Source organism: Microtus ochrogaster, chromosome 21 (assembly GCF_000317375.1).
Source record: "Microtus ochrogaster isolate Prairie Vole_2 chromosome 21, MicOch1.0, whole genome shotgun sequence".
In the NCBI taxonomy this organism is placed as follows: Eukaryota; Metazoa; Chordata; class Mammalia; order Rodentia; family Cricetidae; genus Microtus; species Microtus ochrogaster.
In genome coordinates this window covers 38,252,512-38,269,703 of record NC_022022.1, presented here as the reverse complement: position 1 = coordinate 38,269,703, position 17,192 = coordinate 38,252,512, and the positions used below count along the sequence as shown (strand labels likewise).

The 17,192-nt window shown below is 42.8% G+C and overlaps 1 protein-coding gene across 2 annotated transcripts in view; it reads left to right on the top strand.

Annotated features, from left to right (window-relative positions):
- Positions 1 to 17,192, top strand: part of Hs2st1 (heparan sulfate 2-O-sulfotransferase 1) — a 123,753-nt gene that overhangs the window by 102,156 nt on the left and 4,405 nt on the right. For both annotated transcript variants that reach the window (XM_005357385.3, XM_013350060.2), the window contains exons 3-6: positions 93 to 178; positions 7,659 to 7,797; positions 14,521 to 14,618; positions 16,570 to 16,727. In XM_005357385.3, coding sequence (XP_005357442.1) covers positions 93 to 178; positions 7,659 to 7,797; positions 14,521 to 14,618; positions 16,570 to 16,727 — 481 coding nt within the window. The remainder of the gene's footprint in view (positions 1 to 92; positions 179 to 7,658; positions 7,798 to 14,520; positions 14,619 to 16,569; positions 16,728 to 17,192) is intronic.

The window sequence follows — 17,192 nt, the reverse complement described above, 5'->3', positions numbered from 1 at the left end:
GGGGGGGGGGGGGTTGTTGAAGGGTACTCACAGGGGTCAGATGCCATTTCCTTTACGTTCCAGCAAGGTAACGATATGTTCTCCTCTTCTAGGTACGCTTTGTAAAGAATATTACCACCTGGAACGAGATGAAGCCAGGGTTTTATCATGGACACATTTCTTATTTGGATTTTGCAAAGTAAGTATCATCCAAATGATGTACTAAAGAATGCTTTATATGTCACCAGCATAAAACCAAATAACTTCATTAAAGTGTTAGGATTTTGGTTTTAAAAAAAGAATATACTGACACACCTCTTTTAGGCCTGTAATTTAAATATTCCTTCCAGTGCTTTACTGCCCTCTAGTGTTCATAAATTGACACTTCTCGTGCTAATTAAGGAATTCATGTTCTGTTAAGTTAGGGGATATGGAGCAGTTTCTCATATACAACTGAAGCCTACTGACTACTCCAGGAGCACACAGGTTCTAGCCTAGTCAGTCACCATGGCTCTCCAGGTCACTGACCGAGAAAACTTACTCTCACTCAGTTTTGGTACCACAATGTGTTTTCCCTTGAGCTGCTGTAGGGGGAGACGTCTTAAAAATTAAGAATTTTATTTTATGTTGGAACGTGGTTGTGTAAGTCAGTGTAATTTTCTCTTAGTTCTCTTAATAGAAAAGCTCAAAAGGCTGTAGACTACAAACAATGCTCAAGCACTCTGTGGCCCCCTTGAGAGCCCTCACATCATTAAGGACTAATCAGAAAATTGGTTAAAAGGAATCCTCTAAATACAGCATCTGTTTGAATGTTCTCAGTGGAACACGTGTTTCTGCTCCAGCAAACCTCGCATCAAACGCTCAGCTCATAATACTCTGTTAACTTCAGGAACACCAGGAAATGGCTTACTAACTTGAGGCATTCCTGGTTTTTAAACTAGAGCTTGTGTCTTACAGGAATAATGTTTATCAACTGTCAACTTTAAGAGCCATTCTGTGTAAATTTTAAAATGAAAGTATCTCAATCTCCTTTTTTAAGGCTGAGAAGGAAAAAGAACAGAAAGGTGTGTCCCTGGGTCAGATAATAGAAAATCTTAACTTCTCTTGAAATTATATAATTAAAGAATTGCCCAAATATTACATACATAAAGTGATATATTCCTGACTTCCCTCATAATTCCTAAGATCCTTCAATAAAATTGTAAACTTTCAAGTTAAATTCATACTTTTCTATAAATAATTCATGTTGCAATATTGAAAGCATTTTATAGGCAGCTTTAAAATATACTAAAATTTTTCTCTGCAGAGGCACTGAACCAGTTTCATAAACTTTATTCATATGCATCTTCCCCCTGAAGGCTGCATTATCCTTCAATGAGTGTTTGTTACCCTTTCACCTAAATGATTTGTTTTTTTCTCTACATGGCCTGGTTTCTAATACTGTAGGTTTTCATTATTAAAATTATATATTTAATGTTTTTGCTTTGGGCACAGTCTTGTACATAGAGCAAAGCTCTGGTTTGCTGAGATACTTGAACTTGAAGTATATAAGGCTTTTTAAAGAATAGTCTTATTAAATATTGACAGCAACTCTGGGTTTGAATATTTTCATATTGGCTTATGTTATTGGAAAAAGTAATATATTGTGAAAATTTTAATAAACAACATTTTAAACAAATAGCTAAACAGTCAATTAGAGGAAACTCTTTGATGTATCTTACTGTATATAGCCCAGAAATTCTATAGATGTGGTTATCCCTTAGCTTGATAGTCATAGACTCTGTGACTAGGGAGGGAAGAAATAAACATCGCTTGCTGATTTTAATACCTATTCTTCAAAACACTGAGTTGAGAATGCTGGCAAATGCTGTAGTTTTAGTTACCTGGGAGCTGGTACAGGAGGATTATATGTTTGAAACCAGCCCAGACAACTTAGCGAGATCCCATCTCATATCTTAAAATGAGAGTCTAGGAAGTTGACCCTGTAGGTCAAATTGTGAGGACCCAAGTGTGAATCCCTAGAGCTTTGAAGAAACCAGGTTTGTAGCACAGGTACTCATATTGGGGAGCAGGGGCAGGGGAGTCCCTGGAAACCCAGCAGCCAGCTAGCCTGCTGGCAGCAGCAGGGAAACCCTGGCTCAAAGGAAATGAAAAGGAGCATTGTCATCCATGATTGTCCTCTGACAACCACCATACATATGACACATGCACCCATGTTCACACACACAGCTCATTTTACAGAACAAGCAAACGGATAATTCTTAATGTTTAAAAATAAATTTATTATGTGGTTCTGTAGGAGAATGTTATCTAATTATGGTGGGAGACCTGGGTTCATTCAGTCCCTGTTAACCACAACAACAAAGGCACCATGGGGTGGAGCGATGGTTTAAGCCAGTGGTTCTCAACCTTCCTAATGCTGCAACCCTTTAATACATTTCCTCATGTTGTGGTGACCCCCAACCATACAATTATTTTTGTTGGTATTCATAACTGTAATCTTGCCACAGTTATGAATTGTAATGTAAATATCTGTGTTTTCCAATGGTCTTAGGTAACTCCTGTGATAGGCTCATTCAACCCCGCAAAAGGGTCAGGACCTACAGGTTGAGAAAAGCTGGTTAAGTGGTTCAGAGTACCGGCTACTCTTCCAGAGAACTTGGATTTGGCTTCCAGCATCCATATGGTGGCTCATGACCATCACTCTAGTTCCAAGGGATCCGATGCACAGGCATGGTGCACAGACATCCATTCAGCAAAACACCATACACATAAAATAATAAAGCCTCAAAGTAGGATAAAGATGCAAAAACTGGCTCCTGTATCCTTGGCTGGAATCGTCCTATGCTTAGTGGAGTTCCATAAGTTACTTGCTGTTAGAGGGATAATGGTTAGTTCATGGTGGAATTGTGTTCCGTTTTTCAGCTTATTTACCAGATAATAAAAGACTGAAGCATAATTGAGTTTTCTGAGAACCCAGGGAAAATGTGGGGAAATAGGTGAAAAATCCTTTCTAGTTGAGACTGACTCATAAGGAGTGCACCTTCTATCTAAAAACCTCTCAAGTTGAGTCCTGGCTTTGCAATTTTTCTGCAGTTTTAGGATAGAAAAAATAAATGTTTCTTATCTAGCAGTTGATTTCTTGTTCTATTTTCCACCCTTTGTCTTAACCCCTTTTGATTTTTTAGATTACTTTACCTAGTCCTACTTTTCCTGTAAGTTCTCAGTCGCTGTTTGTTTTCTTAATGAGGAACAGTTTTCAAATAGTTTAGATATGACAAATTAATGCCATTGACTTCAATATTTTCTATTTTAAAATTATATAGGTTGGACATTTCCACGATGCCAGTGTGAATATCAAATTAAATAAGCTGCAGTTCTTGACTAATGAGTTCATTGACATCCCCTTTCTTTCTAGAGTGAAGAGTTTGTTTCCTGAAAACTGAAAATACTCATAACCATTCTATTTAAATGTACGTTGTTCATTTATCAGTAGCATTTATTGACCTGGAGTCATCCCAACAGATGAATGTCCTTGATGCCACAGTGTCATCAGTGAGACCAACAGATACCAACAGGTCATTCACTTCTTTGGAACTAAACCAAGGCGATCTGCCACTAGTATGAACCACATAAATATTTACGGCCAGAGTTATGCAGACGTAATGGCTGGTGTAGTTGACATGTTCTTTGGGTCACCACCCGGCTCCCAAATAAAGACACAGAGACTTACTAATTATGAGTGCTTGACCTTAGCTCAGGCGTGTCCCACTAGCTCTTTTGACTTAACCTGTTTCTATTCATCTACGTTTTGCCTTGGGGCCTTTTACCTCTATTTCCTTCTGTTCTGTCCTGCTCTCCCTGCGTCCTCTGTGTCTGTCTGGCACTTGTTGTCTCCCTTTCTTTCTCCTTGAGCCTAAATTCTTCTCCCTACTTATCCTCCCTGCCCACAGGGCCCACCAGTCAGGTGCCCTACGGAGGCAGAGTAAAACAGCAACACATCTGTACATGATCAAATAAGTGCAATATATCTTTACATAGTTAAACAAATATTCTGCAACATAAACAAATGCAACACATTTGCATAGTTGAACAAACATTCGGCAACAGGCTGGCAAGATAGCTCAGCAGCTTAAGGCACATCACCAAAACTGATGACCTGAGTTTGACCCTGGGAACCACCCACACGATAAAGGAGAGAAGTTTCTCCTGCAAGCTATTCTCTGGCCTAAACACACAGGCACAGGGCACATGCACACACACACTAACAATAATAATGTTTTTTTTTTAAGTTGGTGCTTAAATAAAGATGGAAACTATGTTACAAAAGTCTCAACGTATAGTATTTCCCAAAGACTGTCATCCCTCTTCCCAATTTCTTTGTCCCTCCTTTAGACTTTGACCAGTAGATTAGGTTCCTTACAAATGCCTGGCATATGCCCTTGCTCTTCAGACAGTTTTTGGTTATTCTACCCAGGCTATGTGAATGTAGTTGTAAAGAAGTAATTCTAGTGTTTGTTCCTTTTGTGCACCACATATGCTGACATGGCATAGATTTCTAAAATAGCTGTTAACAAGCCTGCTGGTGGGTAGCTGGATGTAGACATGAGCGTGCTATGAAATACACGTCTGCAGACGCCCGCCAAGTGTATGCCTCTTTCACCAGTCAGTCGTTCATTCTCTTTGAACAGGAGCAGGTTTCCTGTCCTTCCACCCAGGTCTTTCTAAGGAACAATCGTGTAAAGTCTTCAACTACTGAACTTGGTTTTCTCCCCGTATGTTATAAGGTTGGCAAAGTTAAACCAACAGACCTTGTTAGCTTTGTTTCTTACCCAGCTGTGGAGTGTGGCCCAGGTGGTGCCATTTTTATCATACCCGTTTTCTGTTCTGCTCCCCTGCTTCCAGCCCTTTATGCTTCCATAGCCCTTCTGCAGTTACAAGTAAGAACTCATTTCTATTTTCAGAATGAGCCCACAGATTATCTCATTAAAATTGTGCTTCACACATAATGAGTGCCGCCCGGTGTCCACAGACAGCTGTACGCTAGGTGCAGCAAAGGTTTGTACAGTGTCGTACTCTGCCATGTGTCTGAGACTAGGGAGACAAGGGAAAGTGCAGACATTCTGAGAGGTGCTGGGAAGCACTGAGGGCCTAGCTCACAGTGGGGCAGCAGCTGATGGAAAGTATGGTAGTTTCCCGGGGAACCCCCAGCCTAAGGGATGCTGTTGGTGCCATACATTTTCCCCTCCTTGTAGCTTCTATCGCTTGTCTCTAAGCTGAAATGGTGTGTGAGCTTTACAGTGCCTTCCTGCCAAGTGCACTCTCATACAGAGCAGTGTAAGTGGTTAGTGCCTGCAGTCTGTCCACCCTAATTAATACCTCTGTGCTCTCTGGGCCCTCGGCACTGGCGATGAAGTTCCAGACAGAAGGAAAGCAGCTGCAGCCTCTTTAGCCTCTATTGAGTCCTTTCATCAGGTGCTTGCTATGTTTGCTTGCTGATTTATGGATCCTCAGAAAACTCATACAGCGGGGGATTAGTAAGACAAGCTCAGAGTTGATTTTACCTGAGCGTAATAGCATGTGGGTATCGCAGGTGTCAGATGAAAGCAGATAGCTTTGTATGCAGTGGGTGCTGGGGACACAAGAATGTGTCACATGTCTTCATCCTGAAACAGCCACTCGCCTTTGGAAGATGACTCATTGCACTTCTCTACCGAAACCCTCCAGTGGCCCTCACACATGTCTCCTGGAAAGGGGTGATTAGACTCATCTGCAGGGCCATGTGCTTGACTGCCCGGAGCCTGTGGCCTCTCTGCTCCCATCTTCCTTCACTCTCTTCATGCTGCAGTCTTCTTCCTGTGTCTCCAACACTGGCACTAGAACCTTCAAGACCTTCAGCCTCTGAGATTCCCTCTTCCAGAATGCTTTCTCCCGCATATCGGGATGTGTCCCTTTTGTATATAACATCAGTGTGACTTGGTGGGACATGACCTGTGTGTCTGTCACCTGCCCTGGCATCCTTTCATTTCCCTGAAGTGCTAGTCTCTGCACTTTACCATCTGAGCTCACCGATATGTACTGTTCTCTGCCCTCAGTAAAATGTTAGCTCTAGAAAAACAAGGTTTCCTCTTTCCTTTTCTTCTGTTCCTCCCCGCACACTGCTGTATCTGTATAATCTAGATTACTGCCTGGCGTACATTTGGTATACACACACACACACACACACAAAAAAAAATGTGGAGAGAGGTGTTGGAGGGAAAAAAAATACAAGCATTGTAGATCAGGACGACTGGTGTGGTTTTTGAGGTGTGGTCAGGCCTGCCTGTAACTGGAAGCTTCTGCCTTGAGTAGAATTGAAGAAAACAACAAATAAGGTGACACCTAAGCTATAAAAGGACAAACATAAGGTAACCAAGGAGGTAGGATGAGGCTGTCACGATTGTTACTTTTGAGGTGCTAGGAGTTCATCATGGGTCCCTAAACATGCTAGTTAAGCTGCACCTCAAATCCCAGAAGCTTAGTTTTGACTTCAGCTATTAGTGAAGTTTATTTCAGGTTCTGAAGAGCTGGCAAGCTAGCAGATGGTGTGCTAGGAGAACCAGTTAAGAATTGGTATTTGAGGTAGACCAGTTAGACACAAGAAAGCCAACTAGAGCATCACTGTCAGTTGTTGGGAAAGAAGATGAGCTGGATACTGGAGAGGTCAGTTCCCTTTTCCTATTCCGCAGCGTAAGACTGTTGCCTGGCGGGGCAGTGGTGGCGCATGCCTTTAATCCCAGCACTTGGGAGGCAGAGGCAGGCGGATCTCTGTGAGTTCGAGACCAGCCTGGTCTACAGAGCTAGTTCCAGGACAGGCTCCAAAACCACAGAGAAACCCTGTCTCGAAAAACAAAAAAAAAAAAAAAAGGCTGTTGCCTGGCAATGTGTCCCAAGGTGCGTGTCTCATAGACTGTCTAGTTCTAGGTAGACTCTAAATGTAGTATTGATGTTGCTGTTTCAGCTAATCAATGTGTCTTGCCCTGTGTATCTTGCAGAGGTTACCAGATAGAGCAGATGGAATACAGTTTTCATAAGAAGGCTGGGGCAGGTACTCTGGTAATCTGGGTATAGTGCATGTAGCTTCAGGCATAGGATACCTGTCATTTCCACAGATGACATGGTAGAAATATCACCCTGATAGGCCTGTATAGATGAGGCCCAGCTAATGTTTGGCTGGCACTCGTGAGTTCTTAAAGCTGCATGGGGTTGGCGTTGTCAAGGTGTGGCCAGCGATGGGCTGAGTGACAATGGCCAGTTCGCGCCTAGGATCTGATCTCAGCGCCTCACTGTGCAGCCCTCTAATCACAGGCTGTGTGGCTGCTTAAACTCCTCGGAAAGCAGAGCCCTCATAGTCAGGGCCTACCAGAGCCACACCTCCAGGGCCCCTCAGGACAGGTTGCCTCCTTCTTCCTTGAGGGCATAGGTGGGTATTCTCCATCATTTCTTGAATTGTTTCTTGTTTACTTTGTGGCATCCTAGATATGAAATATCCCCCAGTTTTCACATACTCAATTTCATTTTAATTAATTCATTTTATTACTTCCATATACCATCAGTACTTCAGACTTCTGTATATAATTGCAGGGCATGCCTGCACTAATGAAAATGCTGACCTCATCACTGGAATTCTGCTGTTTCAGATTCGGTGTGAAGAAGAAGCCCATTTATATTAATGTCATCAGGGACCCTATCGAGAGGCTAGTTTCCTACTATTACTTTCTGAGGTTTGGCGATGATTACAGACCAGGATTAAGGAGACGGAAACAAGGAGACAAAAAGGTAATGTGCTTGCTGTTGCTCATAAGCGCCCTCCTTGTCCAGTGTTGGCGTTTTGTAGGGAGCTCAGGACTGCAGAGAAGCAGTGGTGAAGTGTAATATGGATAATTCTGTGACTGGGAACTGTCTCAGCATACATGTTTATTACAGCCCTGCTGTATTAGTTTCTGTTCTTGCCGCTGTGTCATGGTTTATTTCAGTGCATGGTTTGAAGCTGCTCATTGGGGCGGGAGGCTTGGTAGTGGGAGGGAGAGGCAGCTGTACTCAGCACGCATGTGAGCACACACACGTGTTCAGTTATGCATCTCTGGAAATGCCTCCCACAAACAAAGCCCAAGTTTGTCTGCAGGGTGACTCTAAGTTAAATTGACAATCAATATTAACCATTACACTTACTGACAATTTTCTAGGGGATCATTGTCGATGAATCTAGTTTTGTATATATTTTGTTTCTTTGTCTTAGGGTTTCTGTTGCTGTGAAGAGACACCATGACCACAACAAATCTTTTTTTTTTTTTTTAATTTATTTATATAGTATCCTGCCTTCAGACCAGAAGAGGGCACTAGATCTCATTATAGGTGGTTGTGAGCCACCACGTGGTTGCTGGGAATTGAACTCAGGACCTGTGGAAGAGCAGTCAGTGCTCTTAAACTGGTCTCTCGCTGTGCCCGCATACACACACAAACACACCCTTCATATCACCACAAATAATAAATAAATGTAAATTTATTTAATTACCTAAGGCTTAGGAGACACAATCTAATATGATCTTATACCTGTCTGCCTCTGTAGCCTAGTTACCCGTTATGCCCAGCCCAGTGTTTCAGCCACGTGAAATGCACGTGCCCGTGGAACTCATTATTGCTTCATACTTTTACACACGTGTCGTCCCTCACACTTAGAGTGCTTTTTCTTCTCTCTCTTTTTTTTTACATTTAAGGTTGAACTTTGTCATTACCTCTGCCATGGATTTGTCTCTGATGTTCCCAGACTGAGTTAGTCACATTCTTTTCAAGGTTCCCAGGGCTAGAGAGATGGCTCAGAGGTTAAAAACACTTATGGAGGGCCCCAGTTTGGTTCCCAGTACCTATGCTGTGCAGTTTACAACTCCAGTGGATCAGATACCTTTTCTTGGCCTCAGCAAACATGTGCAAGTGTGTACAATATGCATGTGTGGGTTGGTGCACACACCCGAGTGCGTAAGCACACACGTGTATACACACATCTTAAATAAGGACCCCAGAGAACTTTTGTTTATGTAGCCATTTGTTAATATTTACCAATGTAAGTGTCATCATTTACATAGAAAATTTTAGCTTGTTTATTCTTGCTGTTTATTTTGGGGGGGGGGTGCACATACCAGAGGACAGCTGTGGGAGTTGATTCTCTCCTCTCACTATGGGTTTCAGGGATCAAACTGTGGTCCTCAGTCTAGGGACAAGCTCTTTCACCTGCTGAGCCATCTCACTAGCCAGAGAATGTCTTTAAATGGTCATTTTAGGAAACTGTCTCATGTTAACTAAGAATATTTTTGTTTAAATAATCATCTTTCCAAAAAAAAGTGGCATCATTTTACATTTCAGAAAATCTTCCAATATCTAATTTAATAAAGGTAGCCTGATTTTCATATTTTTTTTAATTCAGTCCAATCAGTTGCACTCCCCCCACTTTGGATAAAGTCTATAAAGAAATCCAGCTATATGCAAATAAATATTTGGAAAAGAAATTGAGGCTATTTTTACTATGACACTGAATTTGACAAGTGGAAGGTCCAGGTGGAGGATGTGGAGCCACAGTGAACTTTGCACAGTTAAAATCCATTGTTATGTTTGATGCTGTATATGAAATTGGCCTTTTGGTCAGGAGATTTCCAGACATCCTGCATTGTTTGATACAGTTACATTGAGCTCCCAAGGGTTAATGCATTTTCATCATACAGTATCAAAAATTCGTATTTATTAACCCAGCTACAGACATTATCAGCGACAGCTTATAGGCTTACGGTGTCAAATACACATTTCTAAAATGTTATTCTCACTTGGAAACTAACTTCCACACAGCTACTGTAGATTCCTCTGTCTGGAGATGGCCATTTATCCTGTGCACTTCGTGTATATTGGAGGCTGTTTAAAGAGGTTGCGGCCTCTGCTTAGTAGCATCTTCCAGACCTCAGATAGAGAGCTCACCCTGTCTCCAAGCATGACTGATGCCACCCGAGACCAGAGCAGCCTTCAGACAAGGACACTCAGTTATTTCCTTTCAAGTGGCACAGTTGACTTGTTGTAAGGAAATATCACCAAGTACAGGAGGGCAGCCCTGGCAGACAAAAGAGCATGTCGTTGCTGAGTAGAGCCATTCCTTGGGCCACCACGGGGCCACCTTCCCCCACTGGGAAAAGGGAAGGGAAAGCAAGCTGTTTCCTTCTGAGCAAGTGACCCAAAAGTTGCCCACATTCCGTCTGCCTTCAGTCCATTAGCAAGCCCGTGGCAAAATGGCCACACTGACCCTGCAAGAGACGCTGACAGTTTGACCTATGGAGGATTTAGTTGGCTTGGTAACTTTAGTCTGCCTGAGTCCGATAGCAGATTTAAAGCTACTGCCTAAAAACAGATCTGAAGTCTTCTAAATTTTCTTTGCCTGAAAGACTAAAATACTTGAAGAACACAGGAACCAGGAGGATGCTAATTCAAGGGTTGAGTTAAAATAGCCATCCGGTATGATTATTCAGTTTTAATTCAGATAGTATGCATGAGATCCCCAGAGTTGTCTGCATGTAGTCTACATTGTATACATAGTAAATTATGGAGACTTTTAATATTGCAGTCTCCTACCATGCTGCTTTCTTATACTTAAGCCAATCTGTTTAATGTCTTTGAATTTCACACACACGATCATGTGCACACATTGACCAGTAGTGAAAGATGGTGAGCTTATTTAGTAACTTACTTGTCTTCTGGCTTGCACTCTAGTCTGGTAGAGGCCTGAAGAAGCAGAGTCCTGAGCTATAGGGAACATGCCATGTGCTGGGCCTTTTAGAAATAGGCATGAAATGAGAAACTTCCTGACCTGTTGCACTTAGAATTGAGCCATGGACTTCATAAAAATTGGGGTCTAATAGAGATAAGTGAAGAAATAACGTGCTTGTTGCCCACTCTGTTTGGTAAAGCCACTTTTTTAAAGTAAGCTCTGGTCAGGAAATCTAACTCAGAAGGCCTTGCCCTCTGTCCTGTTGCTGTAACAAAATGCCCTGATGAAGGTGACTTAAGGGGAAAGAGTTTTCTTGACTCACTGTTCTAGACCAGACCCATAAGCTCAGGGGAGTCAAGGTAGCAGGGGCTGGAAGCAGCTACTCAGTGTCTTTAGTCAGCTGCAGAGAATAATCAATGCACTCATACTTGTTTTCAGCTCACTTTGTCTATTTTCAATAAGTAATATTTCCCCCTTTATGTTTCCTCCCTTGTACCTGTTCCCCTCCCTTTCAGTACAGTCAGCAAGTCTTCTTACTTCAGTTATGCAGCAGAGAGAATCCCTCATAAGAATAGCTACAGGCCAGCCTAATTTAAACACCTTTAATCCCAACACTTGGGAGGCAGAAGCTGGAAGATCTCTCTGAATTCAAGGCAGCCTGATCCACACAGTGAGATCGTGTCTAAAAACAAAAAAAAAAATCTCACCCTCTTTCTTAGTTAGGGTTTCTATTGCTATGAAGAGACACGATGACCATGGCAACTCTTATAACGGAAAATATTTAATTGGGGCTCACTTAGAGTTTCAGACATTTAGTTCGTTATTGTCATGGTGGGAAGCATGACAGCATGCAGGCAGACATAGGGCTGGGGAAGGATCTGAGAGTTCTACATGCTGATCAGCAGGCAGCAGGAAGTGAACTGGCTTGTTCTTCTGAGACCACAAAGCCGTCTCCACAGTGACACACTCCCTCCACCATGGTCACACCTTCTCCAACAAAGCCTTATGTCCTAATAGTGCCCTATGGGCCAAGCATTCAAGCACGTGAGTATGGAGGCCATATCTATCCAAACCAACACATTCCGTTCCTTGGCCCTCATAGGCTTGTAGCCATGACATAATGCAAAGTGCATTGAGTCCACCTTCAAAAGTCCCCATAGTCTATAACAGTCTCAGACTTATTTAAAAGTTCAAAGTCTCTTGTGAGACTCATGTACTGTCTTTAACTATAATCCCCTATACAATCAAAATCAAAGCAGATCACGTATTTCCAACATACAATGGCATAGGATGTACATTGCCAGTCCAGAATGGAGGAAAGGGAGGGTGGTGCAGGCTAAATACTGGACCAAAGCAAGATAGAAAACTCCAGACTCTACATCTCCATGTCTGATGTCGAAATGCCCTTTAGATCTCAACTCCTTTCAGCTTTGTTAGCTGCAACACACTTCTTGGACTGGGTCAACTCCCTGTCAGCAGGTATCCCACGGCTCTGGCATCTCCATTATCTTGGGTTCTCCAAGGCAATCCAGGCTTCAACTTCACAGCTTCACACAGTGGCGTTTGTAGGCCTCCATTCAGGGACACTAGTCCTTTCTTCTGCCTTTAGCTCTAAAGCCAGAACCAGTGGCTGAAGCTGCCAAGTTCTGCGGCTTGCTGGGGCTGGAACATGGCCCCCTTGTTCAGTTATATCTTCTCCAGCTTTTTGTTTTTGATGATTTTCTTCACAGCCTGAACTTGGCTGTCCTAGACCTAACCTCACTCTGTAGACCAGGCTGGCCTCAAACACAGAGATACACCAGCCTCTGCCTTCCCAGTGCTGGGATTAAAGGTGCATGCCACAATACCTGGCTCCAAACTTCTGTAATTCCTTTTCCTAAATTGGAAATTTAGCTGGGCGGGTTCTTGCCCTGAGGTCGCCACTCCCTTTATTCCATTTCTTAATCTGTTTATCTCCTTGAACACAGATTTATCTCCATTCTACTTTCTGGTGCCCCCTTTTTCCTCAAATTTACACTTTGTACTTTTCCTTGCTCAGCTTGCTCACTTTTGCACAAGAGTGAACACTAGTAGCCACACAACAGGGTCAGTAACAGGCTGTTTTGAGATTTCCTCTGGCAATACAAGCCAAAACTCCTCAGCCTGAGGCAGACTTTTTCAGAAAAAGTCAAAAAGCAGCCACATTCTTCACAACAATCTCTAGGCCACACATTAATATTCTTCTCTGAAACCTCTCGACCCAGCCCCCAACAGTTGACATCACTCTTACACTACTTGCCCCCACAGCTCTCACTAATAGCAGCACTTGAAGCATTCAGCTGCTTTTGCAATCCAAACTCCCAGCCCACATTTCCTCCAAACAAAAGTATGGCCAGGCCTATGACAGCAACACCCCAGGCCCTGGTTGGTACTTCTGTCTTAGTTAGGGTTTCTGTTGCTGTGAAGAGACACCAGGACCACAGCAACTCTTAGAAAGGAAAGCATTTAGTTGAAGCTGGCTTACAATTTCAGAGGTTTAGTCCATTATCGTCCACACCCTCACACAGTCTGCCTAGGGAAATGCCTAAGTAATGTAGTGGCCAAGGCCAAGGTTGTCCACTTAGACAAATTGCACACACATAAAGAAAATTCAGGGAAGTGCTGGACGGCTATCTCACCTGTGATCTTGTCTCTCGTGCTCACCAGCACTTTGTCTTTAGTACTTCTGCCATCCCCAATCACGGTCTCCGCAGAGATGCTGTGCACACACTAACTGCCAACAGTTGTGTAGCCCCGTACAGTGTGCTCTCAAATGCGCTTGCACACGGCATGATCTTCTCAAGCTCTCTCCATAGTTTAGGGCATGAGTGTAATGTAAAAACTACACGAAGCTTGTTATGGAGATAAAGGCGACACATGGAGATGAGTGTGTCCCCTTCTCGAGAGCTGGTTATTAACAAGGCAATGTGTACAACTCAAAAATAGTAAATGACTTTCAGCCAGAGGTGTAACTGGAAGGCTGGACCTTATGTAACCTTTGTTGATAGAATCAGTTACCAAGGAAGAACATTCTAATAAAGTCACAGCGATTTGGGGCACCGTAAATTAGTTAAGAACCTGTGGAGCAGACTAATATGGTATGGGTGGATGCTCCAAGTCAAAACAGAAGCAGAACTAGTGTGCTGGGAATACACCAGGAAGGCAGAGCAATGAGTGGAGCCTTCGTGGTGTTTTTCACTAGGTGTCAGCACTGACAGCTGCAGGATGGACCATGGCTGTAAGCCTCCATCTGCCCTGAACCCGGGTCCTCTGCAAGAACGAGTGTTCTGACCTCTGAACAGCTGTTCAGCCCTCACTTACCCACCTACTTGCACCCATTTGCTCTGTAACTTGTTACATTAAAAGTTTGAGAGCTGGAGAGATGAGTCACTTGCCATGCCATGTGAAGACCTGCGGCCAGTTCCCTAGAATACAGGCGAAGCTGGGCACAGAGCACATCTGGACTTGCTGTGCTCTGTGGTGAGATGGGAACGGAAGACAGGAACAGTCCCGAAATCTTGTGAGCCAGGTGCCTGACACTCTCTGCAGTGAACAAAGACCCCGTCTCAACCAGGACATAAGACAAGGACTGGCGCTCAGGGTTTCTGACGATTATACAGACACCATGGCACGTGCACGCCTACACTCTCAAAGACAGATATACAGAGATTATAAAAATCTGTCTTTTAACTTGAGGCTTGGGTTTCTGGCTGACCGTGCTCTTTTTCTCTTTGCTGCAGACCTTTGATGAATGTGTGGCTGAGGGCGGCTCAGACTGTGCTCCTGAGAAGCTCTGGCTTCAGATCCCATTCTTCTGTGGCCACAGCTCAGAGTGCTGGTAGGAAAATAAGCTTAATTAAGGTGCTCGTCTTCCATATCTGGGTACCCACATCTCACGAGCAGGAATGTGGTCGTCTACACATAAATTTCTTAAAAGATGCATTTTGTACACATCCTCACAGTGTGTTTTATCAAATGCAGTTATTATTTTGGCTTTGGCCTTCTGTTTTGCTGTATTCCAGCAGAGACCTTAAAGGTAAGAGATCATTCCATAAACCTTATTTTGTCCTAAACTTTCTGCTTCCAGTAGATCAAATAAAGCTAGTTAGTGGGCAGAGTATTTACCTGGTTTTATTGTTATACTTATTTTGAGTTCAGGAGTATCTAATAATATTCTTCTAAAGTAGAGTTCTATTTAGTCTGCTAGTGAGCATGAAGTACAAAAGATTTTACTAATAAAAACTTTCCCCAGAATGTTCTGTTTTAAAATAATTGTACATATTTATTTATTCTAGTCAGTTTTTTGTTTTGAGGCGCTGAGGACCAGATTTGGGGCTTTCACAGGCTGGGCAAGTACTGGGTCACTGGCTGCCTACCCAGCTCCTCAGCTGGCCTCAACTTGAGATTCTCCTGCCTCGGGTTCTCTGGTGTGGGGAATACAGACGTGCACTACCATAACTGGTTATTCAGTCGTTTTCATAGAAAATGCAGAAACAAAAAGTCTATTCAAAATTAGTATTTTTTACACTATACTGGGAAATCCAAAGGATTTCTTAATTATTTGAGCCTCAGAAATTGACATAAAGTTTAAGGTCCTGCTTGTAGACCAAAGTGTCATTGTTGAGGATGAATCAGAAGCATTGGGAAAGTGTCTGTTCAGGTTTTAGACATTTCCTCTGGAAAGGAACCCAGCCTATGGCCTAAATATGGCTGAGCACTTGTTCTTTGTGAATAAAGCTTTATTAGAGCACAGCACTAATGATGGTGCATTTGCTGTCTGCCGAGATAGCAGAATTCAATAATGTGATTTAAACCATATAGCCTGCAAAGTGTAGACTATTTACTCTCTACCTGTCACAAAAAGTTTGCCAGCCTTGCTTTTGAATAATAAAAAGTATTGCGTAGTTGAGTTTTAATTAGAGAGGGTAGTTCATATATTTCTTACACAATGAAATATATTGGGGAGATCTTAGAAATCAACTAACCTACTTCCTCATCCTCTCCTTCTTAGGGTTTCTAGAGACAGAATCTCTTGTAGTACAGGCTGGCCTTGAACTCTTGACCCTCCTGTCTTCCCTTCCAAATGCCAGGATGACAGAAACGTACTGCCACACCCTGTTTCTTGGTCTGTGGTTTTGACTTTCTTCAAATAGTTGAGAAAACACAAAGTGAAGGCACCAGCGCAGGTCACATTGGCACTTAAGATGCAGAGCCAGAGCAAAGCAGGAAGAACGTTAGTGCTAATTAGATCCCAGAGGTGTAGTCTGTGTCGGAGGAAGCCTGTCGACGTACGAGCTGACACTGTAAACAAAGAGATTTTTGTAGAGCTGTTTCTTACTTATTTTCTCTTTCTGGTATTTCAGAAAATACTAAAGTTTATGGAAAGAAAAGAAACAGAATTTACAAATTCAGATAAACACTAAATACAAATCGCTTCGCCTTTACCGTAGGGGCTCTCAGAATAAAAAAAGTTTTAGAGTAGTTTAAAGCATGAATGCACACCAAGTCAGAAAAGAGAATATATATAACACAAACGTGAATGTTTAAAATTGTCCTTAAAATGTGCTCATATTCAGAACCCTGTAGTAGAGTCTAAGTAACTACATGGGAGCGGGAGCAGGATGCGGAAGGAAGTTGGAAACTGGTACCTCCCTAAGATGCTGTTGTAATGTCTGCTGTAGCTGTAGCTGTGTGTTCACCTACTTCCTTCATAACACGGAGGATCAGAAGCATGAGAACACTTAACCCATTTTACAACCCAGTGCTTAGTTCTTTTTCTGTGGTTTCAGGAACGTGGGAAGCAGATGGGCTATGGATCAAGCTAAGTATAACCTAGTTAATGAGTACTTCCTGGTGGGAGTGACTGAAGAGCTGGAGGACTTCATCATGTTACTCGAGGCCGCTTTGCCCCGGTTTTTCCGGGGTGCTACAGACCTCTATCGTACAGGTATGTACACAGTAGGTTTCTTTCTAAAGCAGATCCTAACTTGTTTGTTTGTTTGTGTACAAGTTGACTCTGTAATAAATTAGACTAGTGTTCTAGAATGGGCTCTGATGGGAATACTGAACACGTGAGCAGTCATCGTGCTGTGCCTCCCGGCCTTTGTGAGTCAGTCCTGTACTGATGGCTTCCTTTTAGTAATTCAGTAGCATGCCATCACTCAAAGTCTTCCTAGAGCTTACACCTGCCCCCAGTTCTCCATGATGGTAGAATTGAGTTTAGTGATACATGTTTTTATCATAGTTTTTAAATAAACAAAGGCCAACAAGATGGCTCAACAAAGTGAAGGCACTCGCTGCGTGAGCCTGATCTGAGTTAGACCCAGATCAGCAGAAGCCAAGTCCAGGACCTGAGCCTCAGAACACTGTGAGTGACAGCCCCCACTCACCCAGCGTTGATCCTCAGAACACT